This window comes from Suricata suricatta, chromosome 13 (genome assembly GCF_006229205.1).
Source record: "Suricata suricatta isolate VVHF042 chromosome 13, meerkat_22Aug2017_6uvM2_HiC, whole genome shotgun sequence".
In the NCBI taxonomy this organism is placed as follows: Eukaryota; Metazoa; Chordata; class Mammalia; order Carnivora; family Herpestidae; genus Suricata; species Suricata suricatta.
Window position 1 is genome coordinate 47,378,554 of NC_043712.1, and position 13,171 is coordinate 47,391,724.

General features: G+C 39.0%; 1 protein-coding gene across 2 annotated transcripts in view; it reads right to left on the reverse strand.

The window, feature by feature from the left end:
• Nucleotides 1-13,171, reverse strand: part of FOCAD (focadhesin) — a 315,637-nt gene that overhangs the window by 228,654 nt on the left and 73,812 nt on the right. For both annotated transcript variants that reach the window (XM_029919606.1, XM_029919607.1), the window contains exons 7-8: nucleotides 8,745-8,949; nucleotides 4,005-4,211 (exon numbers count right to left, since the gene is read on the reverse strand). In XM_029919606.1, coding sequence (XP_029775466.1) covers nucleotides 4,005-4,211; nucleotides 8,745-8,949 — 412 coding nt within the window. The remainder of the gene's footprint in view (nucleotides 1-4,004; nucleotides 4,212-8,744; nucleotides 8,950-13,171) is intronic.

The window sequence follows — 13,171 nt, forward strand, 5'->3', positions numbered from 1 at the left end:
TCTCTCAAAAATTAATTTAAAAAAATTTTTTAATTAAGAAAAATAGCACACATGCAAAAATCCTCAACAAAGTATTAGCAAACTATATTCAACAGTATATTTAAAGGATCATATATCATAATCAAGTGGCACTTATTCCAGGGATGCAAGGATGGTTCAGTCACAGATCAATATGATACACCACATTAACAGAACAAAGAATAAAAATCGTATGATCATCTCAATATATGCTAAAAAAGCATTTGACAAAACTCAACCATCATTTATGATAAAAAAAAAACTCTCAACAAAGTAGGTAGAGAGGGAACATTCTCTAACATAACAAAGGGTGTGTATGTGTGTGTGTGTGTGTGTGTGTGTGTGTATATGACAAACCCATATCTCCCATCATACTCAGTGGTGAAAGGTAAGATCAGGAATAAGACAAGGATGCCCACTCTCACTACTTTTAGTCAACACAGTATGGGAAATCCTGGCCACAGCAACTAAGTGAGCAAAAGAGATAAAAGACATCCAAATTAGAAAGAAAGAAAACTGTCACATTTGCTGATGATGTATACTACATTTGGAAAACCCTAAGGTCTCCACTTAAAAACAATGAAAATAAATGAACTCAGTGAAGTTGCAGGATACAAAATCAATATACTGAAACCTGTTGCCTTTCTTTACACTAAAACTAAACAATCAGAAAGTGACATTAAGAAAACAATCCCATATACAATTATATAAAAAAAAAAACAAAGGAATTAATTTAACCAAGGAAGTATAAGACCTATACTCTGAAGACAATAAGGCACTGAAGACACAAAGAAATGTAAAGATATTCATTCCATGCTCACGGGCTGGAAGAATTATTGTTAAAATGTCCATACTACCCCAAACAATCTAAAGATTCAAAGCAATTCCTATCAAAATACCAATAGAATTTTTCACTGAACTAGAACAAATAATCCTAAATTTGTGTGGAATCACAGAAGGCCTCAAATAGCCAAGGCAATGTCACAAAAGAACAAAGCTGGAGGAATCACACTCCCAGATTCCCAGGTGCAAGGCCAGGGTAATCAAAACAGTATGGTGCATACACAAAAACAGACACACAGATCAACGGAACAGAACGGAGAGCCCAGAAATAGACTGACACTTATATGGACAATCAACCTTCAACAAAAAAGGCAAGAATATACAATGGGGAGAGGACAGTCTCTCAATAAATGGAGCTGGGAAAACCAGACAGCTACCTGCTAAAGAAGGAAACTAGACCACTGTCTTACACCATATGCAAAAATCAACTCAGAATGGATTAAAGCCTTATTGCAACACCTAAAATTATAAAATTCCTAGAAGAAAACATAGGCAGAGTAAGCAATCTGATGCTGGTCTTGGCAGTATTTTTTGGGTGTCCCCTCAGGCAAGGACAACAGAAGCAAAAACAAACCAATGAGACCGCATCAAGATAAAAAGTTTTTGCACCGCAAAGGGAAGGAAATTATTAACCAAATGAAAAAGCAACCTATGGAATGGGAAATCATTTGCAAATGATCTATCTGATGGGGTGTTAATATCCACAATGTAAAAAGAACTGTATTTTTACATATTTTCTATATCTTTTCTATAAAATATTATATACCATCAACAGATGTTATATATCTAATAGGTATGATTATATATAATAATTATATATCTAAATAGGGTTTGATCTATCATGATTATTTATGTTATATACAACATAGTAGAGATAACAGATTTATATAATAGAGATAACATATATATTACTATAGAATATATGCCATATATTACTAGTACACATAGTATATGTTATATAACACAAATACATCATTATATAACACATAACATAATATCACCTGTAAAGTCATGCTAATCATAAGACTGACAAATGGACAACTTTGCCTTCTTTGGCTCCCACTTTCCTCTAAAATCTACATTCACTTTCTGTTTCCTACTATCATTTACTCCTTTATTCTAATTTGGTTCCTATCACCACCATTCTGCTGAAACCAGTTCCCCTACTGCAAACAATAAACTTCTACTCACTGCATCCTAACAGTACTTTCCATACCTTATTTTAAATACTCTCAGCATGACGATGTTGGCCATTCACCTTTTCAAGACAGGTGATATTCTTTCCCTTGATCACATCCTCAGTCTCCTCTGTTTAACATATAATCCTTCTAGCCACACTTCTTTCCATTTTCAGTACACTCTAGCTCAGAGGGTTCCATGAAAATCTATGTAATGCAATCCCATGGCTAAGACTCACACCCTGAGGTAGAGGTCTACCAATCTATACCTTTAGCTGAAGCTTCTATACTGAATTTCAAAAACACGTATGATTCATATATCTTACACCATGCCTATCAAAGACCAAATTTATCATCTTCCCTCCAACATCAGCTACCATTTCTCCAAGTGAATAGCACCATCCAGTTGCCCAGAAGAGAAAGCGGAGACTCTTGTCAAGGAACTTCTCCTTAGCCATCTAATCAGCCACGAAGCCTAATGATCTCATCTCCTATATCTCTCTTTTCCTACTCTCATTTTCTCCTTCTTCTCCTAATTAGTCCCTTGCTAGGGACAGAATGGTGTCCCTTCCACACAAATATGTATGTTGAGGTCCTCACTACCAATGTGACTGTATTTGGAGTACAGAATTAAAGTTCAATGACATCACAAGGATGGGGCCCTCATCCAGTAAGATTAGTGTTCTTTTAAAAAAAAGTAATAGCTCACTCTTGCCTCTCCCCACCCTGAGAGAACACAGCAAGGAGGCAGCAGTCTACTAGCCAGGAAGAGATTCCTCACCAGAATGCAGTCAACCAGCACCTTGATCTTGGACTTCCTGGTCCCCAGAAGTATGAAAAACAAATTTGTGTCATTTAAGCCACCCGTTCCGTGGTAGTTTGTTACGGCCACCCCAGCAGTCTAAGACATGCCTCCTCACTTCCGGCCCCAGTAGTGTGGCCCTGCTCTAAAACCTCCTCCACTCTCCCACCGCAGTGATCCTCCATACACGAGAACAGGAGGGCACCTCGATGCACAAAGGTTTCAACAGCATGCCACTGCCCAGAAGATAAAATGCAAATTCACATGTGTGGCATGGAAGACCTTTCGTGGTAGGTCCAACCTCATCTCCTACATCTTGATCGATCTACAACACCTTGCTGAACACCTTGTTTTCTGAAAAGGCCATGCCTGCCCAGCTTACTCATGTTTCTGTGTTTGGGCACATGCTATTCCACAGCTGGAATGCCTTTCCAGCATCTGGTTCATATCAGGCAAACTTCTATTCAGGCTTCCTCAAGTCTGAACTCATGCCCTACACTTCCCTTGATTCATACTCCCACTGCACTTTACATAACCTCCCATAAAAGCATTTAATATATTGTCCTACCAATTATTTACATTATTTATTTGCATGTTTGTAAGTCTCTTGGGGTCACAGAATATACTTTCCATGTATGTATTCTATAGGGTTAAGCATATAATAGGTGTTCAATACTTGTGTTGTACACGAACAAATGAAAACCAAAATGCTACAGTGATAGACCCTTTAAAAAATTTTTTTCTAATGCGTATTTATTTCTGAGAGAGAGAGAGAGAGAGAAAGCGTGCGCGAGCATATACGTGGGAGGGGCAGAGAGAGAGACACAGACTCCGAAGCAGGCTCCAGGCTCTAAGCTGTTAGCACAGAGCCTGATGTGGGGCTTGAACCCATGAACCATGAGATCATGACCTGAGCCGAAGTCAGACACTCAACTGACTGAGGCACCCAGGCGCCTCTACAGTGGCAGACCCTTAACTGGTGCTCCAAAGTGAATAACTCTTTTTTATAACACATGACAGCAGTACTACATTAATAGTATGATCTAATGGTATTTGATCAAAACACTGTTGATATGCAATGAAGTAAAAGAATATACTCACTCTGCTGCTGAAAGACCCACTTGAGGGACAACAGGAGTATTAAAATTTCGTACTATCCTTACCTCCTTCAAAAGTTCAACACTGTGCTCTAAAAGGTGAATTAAAGAGGAGCATTCTCCAGTTATCTGCAAGCTGACTTCACAGACACACAGGAGCTGAAGGGTCATCTGGGAAAGCTGAATTTTCCAGAAAATGGGATGACGCAGAAGGCTTAAATAAACTTCTTCAATAAACATCATCACTTCTGTTGTCTGGATCAAATCTTTTACCTGTTTATAAAAAATCATTGTATGATATTACAATATACAAAAGGGTAATCTTAAACTATATAAGAAGCTTTAGCAATATTCTTCTCTAAACCTATGAAGACTTAAATAGATGAAGAAATTTACGTAACTCAAAGAGGATTAAACTGTGTATCAATCTGCCTTTTTTTTTTTTTTGTCACTAGCCAAAATACAATTTCCTACTGATTTTGTTGCTGCTGGCTGGCACAAATTCTTTTCATTTATTTTCCTGACTTCTCTGGGTGCAGATTTTTGTTTTTAAGACAAATTACATGACAGTGCCAACATGTTGAAGGAAATTAATTAAAGCTGGTTTTGAGTTCTCCAAATGATCTCTCCTTTCTACAATTTCAACACAGTTACCTGAAAGAAATGGGTTGGCATGTTAGTCTAATGTACTACTAAGCCCTTCATCTGGAAGATATTTGCTCAGACAACCTTAACTGAGAGCATCATTTCCACACTTGGCAGATGGAATGAAAGACCATATTCAAATGGTAGGGTGTCTACTCAACAGGCTAATGTATTAGATAGGAAAGACTTGGGTGCTCTTGAAATCCCAGTTCAATTCAAGCCCAGCTGTTCCGATCAAAATTCTGGAGTTGGTATTAAGGATATGGTCCTACTCACAGACACATTGGCATTTCCCAGAGATTACAAACAATGAACCATCTGCTTCAATCAGAAGCCCCGTGTCTGTTAAATTCATCAAGAGGGAAGCCTACAGTTGACCAGCTGTACCTTTCACCAGTTGTTACCATCGTAATAACCCAAAAGGACTATAGTTATACAAAGAGAAAAATTAATTCCTAGCAAACAAAAGAAAAAAAGATATTCAAAGATCAAAGGAGAGAGAAAGTACTAGGTTATAAAAAATAAATATGAACAGTCCAATAGTTAAATTATTTTACTCTTTTGCAAATATACAATGAGAAAAGGAAAAGGTCACCAAGAAAAGGGATTTAAAACAAAACAAGGCCTCAAGTTTATTGGACAATGTATTTCCTTGAATGTATTTTTTATTTTCCATAATAAAAAAATAATTGGGAACAGCCACAGCAAGGTAGCATCAAAGGCTGTCTAACCTGTAATATTACCAAAATTTTTAATATTTATGAAGTCATGTTCTTTCTTGATGCAGCAATAGGTCATATACAATAGACAACACGGGCGATGACAAGAGTCACAATTAAAAAGAATGAACTAAAGTCTTGGACATGGTCAACAATGATTTTTAAGACAGGTAAGTTAAAAAAAAAAAAACCTCCACAAATATGACACAGAAGAGCAACTGATGTTAAAAAAAAAAAAAAAAAAAGAAAATAGGATTTCCTTGACTAGAATTCCATCATCGGTGAACAAGGTAGCATGGCTCTCTAAAACAACATTTTTTTTTAAATTAATGAGATTCTATTCAAGTGAACAGTATGGGTCAGACCACAAGTACAGGAGTGTATTCAGCTCTAAGAAGAACACTTCATAGTAACACATTCTGAGCATTGACAAGATAAAGAATTCCTGGCAACAGACAGTGAAAAGTCTGGAAACATTAGTAAAGAAAGTCATGAACGAAAGAAAGGAGGGAGGGATGAAAAAGAGGAAAGGGAAAGAAGAAGAAACAGGACAACACAAAACAGGATGCAGACGGGTTCTTTTTAGAAGCCTGCTTTGTTCTGTTCTACAAAGAAGGGAGACGGATGGGTAAAATCTCAGGAAAATGCAGGTCAATTAGAAGTACTTAAAAAAAGAAAAAGGTTGTCTTGCAAAATCGCATGCTTCCTATCACTAAAATATTTAATTAGTCATAGGATGGTCATCTCGAGAGCTGAAGAAATAAATACTAGTCGTCGGTGGGAAAACGTGTGACATTGCCAGTAAGATCACTTCAGATGTGGAGATACTTCATATTCTAATAAAGTTGATTTGTTACGTGATTAAATGTATTTGTGTCACTAGTTCCATTAGTTCAAAATGATGTATCCCTTTTTTTCTCACCTATCACAGCTACATTAAAAAGCCACAGATTCCCAGAAATGTTCCACAGAGCTCACTGCTAGAAGTTATTTAGGCTTGTCAATATCGGTTCGTGAGGATGAATGCAAACATCCATCAAAGAACCCAGAACCGTTTCAGCCAAGTATGTGCTGGGAAAGTGTACCCTGGTTCAAGACACTCTGCCTACACACGGCTTTATTGCCCACACAAAACAAAAGCTTTGGAAAAGCCACAGGAGAATTCATTTTAATTAACTTTTCTCTGCCTTGATTACAGGAAAGTCTATTTATGAGTCACAAAGGAAAGACTGACTCTAGTCACTCTTTGGTAACACAAACTTAAAACAGGTCATCTGTGACCTCAAGTGATCACTCTGAAAAATATTCACAGATTCCCTCCTTCAGCCAAGCAGCATGGTCTCAGAGTCAAGGCCAATGACAAACCTCGACGATAAGGGGGGATGGCCTGATAATCATGACACTAATATCACAACATGCTGGCAACTGGTGTATTTTGCGGGGGGTTTTGTTTTTTGTTTTTAATCTGTGGTTATAGGGGCTCCTGGGTGGCTCAGTCAGTTAAGAGTCCAACTTGATTTCTTCAGCTCAGGTCATGATTCCTCAGTTGTGAGATCAAGCCCCGCCTCAGGCTCTGCCCTGAGCGTCGAGCCTGCTTGGGATTCTCTCTTTCTCAGGGCACCTGGGTGGCTCAGTAGGTTAAGCATCCGACTCTGGCTCAGGTCATGATCTCCTAGTTTGTGGTTTCAAGCCCCATATCAGGCTCTGTGCTAACAGCTCAGGGCCTGGAGTCTGCTTCAGATTCTGTGTCTCCTCTCTTGCTGCCCCTCCCCTGCTTGTACTCTTTCTCTCAAAAATAAACATTAAAAAAAAAACTTTTTTTAAGATTCTTTCTTCCTCTCCCTCCACCTCGCTCCCACTGATGCTTGCTTGCTCTCAAAATTAAAAATTTTTGAAAAATTAAAATTTTCTAAATAGTTTATTACCAAGTTGGTTTCCATATAACACCCAGTGCTCATCCCCACAAGTGCCCCCCTCCATGAGCATCACCCCCCTTCTCCTTCTCCCCTCCCTCTTCACCCCTCAGTTTGTGCTCAGCATTCAAAAGTCTCTCATGATTTGCCTCACTCCCTCTCCCCAACTCTTTTCCCCCCCTTTCCCATTCCCATGGTCCCGTTAGGCTTCTCCTGTTAGACCTATGAGTGCAAACATATGGTATCTGTCCTTCTCTGCCTGACTTATTTCGCTTAGCATGACTCCCTCTAGGTCCATTCATTTTGCTACAAATGGCCAGGTTTCATTCTTTCTCATTGCCATGTAGTATTCTATTGTGTGTGTGTATGTATATATACATATATACATACATCACATCTTCTTGATCCATTCATCAGAAAAATTAAAAATTTTAAAATCTGCAGTTACAGAGACATTAGCTCATTTATTTCTTCCTTCAACCTCCTAGGCATTTTATCCATACCTGTTAGACATCTTTTATCCATCTACTTTGAATTAAGCAAATTTACGTACTTGTCTTAACTCCCTTCCTAGACTCTGGGCTTCTCACAAGCAGAGCGAGAAGCATCAGGATCACTGCCATTTGGTGTAGGGAGACATGTGAAAGCTGGAATCTAGCCAGACGGGGCCGGTCAACCCTGTGTCCCCAAGGCCATATCTTCCCAAAGACAAACCTTTTTCTAACTTGTACAGAGGACCTTCTTTTCCCCTTGTAACTCTTTTGGTGTCTAGCACAAGGAGAAACCCAACTCAAAATTCTTTCCCTTGAGAAGTTTTTCTTAAACAACAAAAAGTTCTCATTCCTACTAGTCCTAAAATGGATTACATTGATTAATAGCTTTTTTCACTTTGGTTTTTTTTTTTATTTGTTTTAATGTTTATTTATTTTTGAGTGAGAGACAGAACACAAGTTGGGGAGGCACAGAGAAAGAGGGAGACACAGAATCTGAAGCAGTCTCAGGCTCTGAGCTGTCAGCACAGAGCCCAATGCAGGGCTTGAATTTGAACTGCGAGATCATGATCTGAGCCAAAGTAAGATGCTTAACAGTCTGAGCCACAGACACCCCTAAACTTTATTTTTAATGCTTATTTTTGAGAGAGACAGAAAGAGCTTGTACACATGTGAACAGGGGAAAGGCAGAGAGAGATGACACAGGATCCAAAGCAAGCTCTGCGCTGATAACAGCGAGCCCAATGTGGGGCTCAAACTCAAAAACTGCAAGATCATGACCTGAGCCAAAGTTGGACACTTAACCAACTGAGCCACCTAGGTGTCCCGATTTATATTTCTGTGATGCCAGTTAACATCATATGTATTAACATTAAATCTGGATTTGGTTCCTTCATCATCTCCAAAAGCCTGCAAGCATTTCTAGAGCCAAGCCTGTATCTGAGTTTGCAGAACACACAGGTTCTACTTTATACATGATGATAAGGAGCAACACTTGCTGATGCTGACACTGCATCAATCAAGGACACCAGGCCTCACCTGGAGACATGGACCCATGTCACAACACAGCTGAAGTATCTCTTGCTCCAATGTTGATGGCCATTCTGGGTCACAAGAAACTCGGGGTTGAAGTAAGACTTTCAGCAGGGTTAGTCGGAGTTTAGCGTATTCTTGCAACTGGGATGGTTCACAATACAGATACCACAGAAATGGTGCCATTATTTGGATACATGAAACTTCTGACCTGCAAGTCACGTAATGCATAAGCCAGTCACCAAATTGAAGAAAGTACCAAGCAGTAATTGTCAAACATCAATTTAGAGTTCATGAAAAGCTACAATACCATCAAATGTAACTTGTTTTTTCATGACGCAACCATTTTACCATGACCTACCTGGATTTGTGCCAAGCAGTTCTTCATGCACTGGGAAAATGTCAACACCTGGAGACCATAAGCCTGATACCCAGCACTAAGAGAATCTCTACTTGCATTCTAGAATAGCATCTACATCTGCAGTCTTTGATAAAGAGTGAAATTATCTGAGAACCTTACTGAAATTACAGACAGCAAGATCCACTCTCTAGAAATAGGACACAGGCATGCATTTTTGGAAAAACTCTGCAGGTGAAGTTCTATGGAAGACAAAACCATACAGACATCCGAAGATTGTAACAGTTAACACTGACTTGTCAAATTGTTAACGCATGTGGTGTGCAAGTTACTGCACTTCATGACTTTCAGCTCATTTCATCCTCGCCAAAATGCGCTGAAATAAAATTATGCCATTACGTGGATACAGAAATAAAGTGGGGGGAAGTAAAGTAATTGGCCAAGTCCTGCCTCTTAAGCTCTTCCCACTCAAAGGAAGAAGCCTTTGGGGCACCTGGTGGTTCAGTTGGTTGAGTGTCCAACTCCTGATTTCAGATCAGGTCATGATCCCAGAGTTGTGGGATTGAGTCCCACATCAGTCTCCACACTGAACATGGAGCCTACCTAAGATTCTCTCCCTACTTCTCACTGCCCTGCTCCCCACTCATTCTCTGTCTGTCTCTCTCTCTCTCTCAAAAAAAAAAAAGGAGGAAGGCTTTACAAATTTTTCCTACTTAGATTTCAATATATCCCAATAACTCCACATCCAAAGTCACTAAAATGCCATAATGACCTTCCACATATAAAAATTTGATCAGGTTATTAACCAGCTTAAAATAGTGTGCCCCCCCTCAAGAGAAATGATTTAGCAGTTCACAAACCCTCCATAATTTATCCTCTGCGTGTCTTTTCAGCCTCATTTCTTCCCCCCCTCCCCTTCCCACTGAGCTGCACTAAATGTCTTTCAGATGGTCAATCAAGTTATCTGAGCTTTCTTCCAACTTGGTGTTCCTTCTCACATTCTCCTTTCTTCCTTCCCTTTTCCTTCCTCTACTAATTCCTATCATTTTCCAGTTCCCCTCTTTCAAATGACTGTCTGAATCACACCCAGTCAAGGGCAGATCCCCGTTATGTGCTTCCACAGGACAAGGACTTAACTTGTCATTACTTTTAATTTCTCTATCTCCTGGCAGACTATAAGCCAAAGGACAGCATGGACTTCAGGTGACTGTTTACTGCTGAATCACCAATGACTACATACTAGACTGGCCTCCAAAGAGATGCTCAATCACTAAATTAATTGATTCAGTAACTCAAAATCATAGTTTTACAATCAGTATGCATCCAATATTGTAATTTCATTTTAATATTTCATATTATACATAAGGAATTATTAACGTAAATTGCCAACTTCTGCCTCTTAAGCTCTTCCCACTGAAAATGGATGGCTCAAAGAGTTAAGTGTCTGACTAGGGCTTCAGCTCAGGTCACCATCTCAGGGTTGTGGGATCGAGCTTTACATCGGGCTCTTCCCTCTCCACTGCTCTCTCTCCCCTCTCTCTAAAATTTAAAAAAGAAAATGTTTACAAATGTAGCTGACCGTGCATGTATCGACACACAAGTCTTTTCTATTTATGTTCATGGAGGGAGAGGTAGTGGCAAAAAACTTGGAATTAAAGTAAAAAAAAAAAATGGGGCATCTGGGTGGCTCAGTCAGTTAAGCGTCCAACTTCAGCTCAGGTCATGATCTCGTGGTCTGTGGGTTCAAGCCCCACATCAGGCTCTGTGCTGACGGCTAAGAGCGTGAAGCCTGCCTTGGATTCTGCATGTCTCTCTTTCTCTCTCTCTCTCTCTCAGACCCTCCTCCACTCACACTTTGTCTCTCTCTCTCTCAAAAGTAAATAAACATTAAAAAATACACATTTTTTTAAAAAAGAAAGTAAAAAAAACCTGAGGCACTAGTTCCATCTCAACCTCTAACCAACCATCTGACCTTGACCAAGTCCTTTGATTTTGCTCTCCATCATTCTTTCATCTGAAAATTTATATGTAAGACCTTAAAGTATCCAGGCCAAAACACCAGGATGTTTTTGGCAATTTATGCAATTCTCACTTCTATGATTGTGAAGTCTTAATATTGCAGGCCTTCCTGCAAAACTTAATTAGAAAATAATGCCCAAATATATCTAGCATGAAGATACACCATCATTTTGGGACATCTACATACTATTCAAAATGAACCCAGACAGCTAATCAGCAGCTCCTAACACAGAAAGAGCTAGAATACAAGCCACCTTCCCAACATTTTTCCTTCTTCCCATAGTTATGTATCACTATTTATATTCTCAGTAAATTAAATCATCAATGTTCCTTCATTACTTTCCAAACAACAACTAAAGTTACTAAGGACTAAGTGACTAGTTAACTTACTCTAAAATTAAATCTCCAGAAGCTAATGGACTGCTGAAAAATGCAACCAGAATTATCAATTTCACCTTGCAAAGAAAAATCCCATAGTGTATAAGTAGAAAGGAGACAACTGAAATTATTCTTGGCCAATAAACTTAATTTAGAACTTCCTAAAGGCTCTAGATAGCATAATCTAACACCTGAGAATTTAAATGAAAAGAAGTTTATCAGTGAATAAACCAAAGCTAATTAATAATCATTTTTTACCTATGACTATCTGGACACATTTCATTAAGATAACTATTTCCAAATCCCAATATAATACTCCTTTCAAATGAAAATAGCCAAAAGATAATTAATTACATGTTAACTAAAGAATTGGAAATGTTTGTTGTTGTTTTTAATTTTTTTTAATATTTTATTTATTTTTGAGACAGAGACAGAGCATGAGAGGAGGAGGGGCAGAGACACAGGAAGACACAGAATCCGAAGCAGGCTCCAGGCTCTGAGCTGTCAGCACAGAGCCCAACGTGGGACTCGAACACACAAACATGGGATCATGACCTGAGCGGACATTGGAGCCTTAATTAACTGAGACACCTAGGCGCCCCTGTTGTTTTTTTAAGTTTATTTCTTTTGAAAGAAAGCACAAGTGGGTAAGGGGCAGAGAGAAAGGGAGAGAGATAATACCGGTAATCCTTCCCACAGCCGGACACAGGGCTCAATCTCACAAACCAGGGGATTATGACCTGAGCTGAAACCAAGAGTCTAATACTTAACCAACTGAGCCACCCAAGTGCCTCAGAAATGTATTCTTAAGGATTACCCTAAAAAGAAGCTTAATAATAAATTTGGCACATCAGCAGGATTATCTTTTATGAGATAGTCTCACCTATTTAATAACAGCAAGAAATATCATTTTAAAAATGTGTTTATCCAAAAAATGCTCAATATCACTCATCAGCAGAGAAATACAAATCAAAACCACAATGAGATATCATGTCACACCTGTCAGAATGGCTAAAATCAACAACACAGGAAACAACAGGTGTTAGTGAGGCTGCAGAGAAAGGGGAACCCTTTTGCACTGTTAGGGGGAATGCAAACTGGTGCAGCCACTCTGGCAAACAACATAGAGATTCCTCAAGAAACTAAAACTAGAACTACCCTACAATCCAGCAATTGCATTATTACGTATTACATACCCAAAGGAAACAAAAATATAGATTCAAAGGGGTACATGCACCCCACTGTTTATAGCAGCATTATCAACAACAGACAAACTATGGAGAGAGCCCAAATGTCCGCCAACTGATGAATGGATGAAGAAGATGTAGTGTATACATACACAATGGAATATTACTCGGCCATCAAAAAGAAAGAAATCTTGCCATTTGCAATGATGCAGAGGAAGCAAAACAGTATTATGCTAAGTGCAATAAGTCAATCAAATACCATCATGATTTTACTCACATGTGGGATGTAAGAAACAAAACATGAACATATGGGAAGAGGAAAAGCAGAAGGAAACAAATGACAAGAGACTTTTGATGACAGAGAATAGACAGAGGGTTGATGGAGGGAGGCAGGTGGAAGATGGACTAGGTGGATGACGAGTACTAAGGAGGGCTCTTGTGAGGGGCACTGGGTGTTGTATGTAAGCAATAAATCAGTGAATTCTACTCCT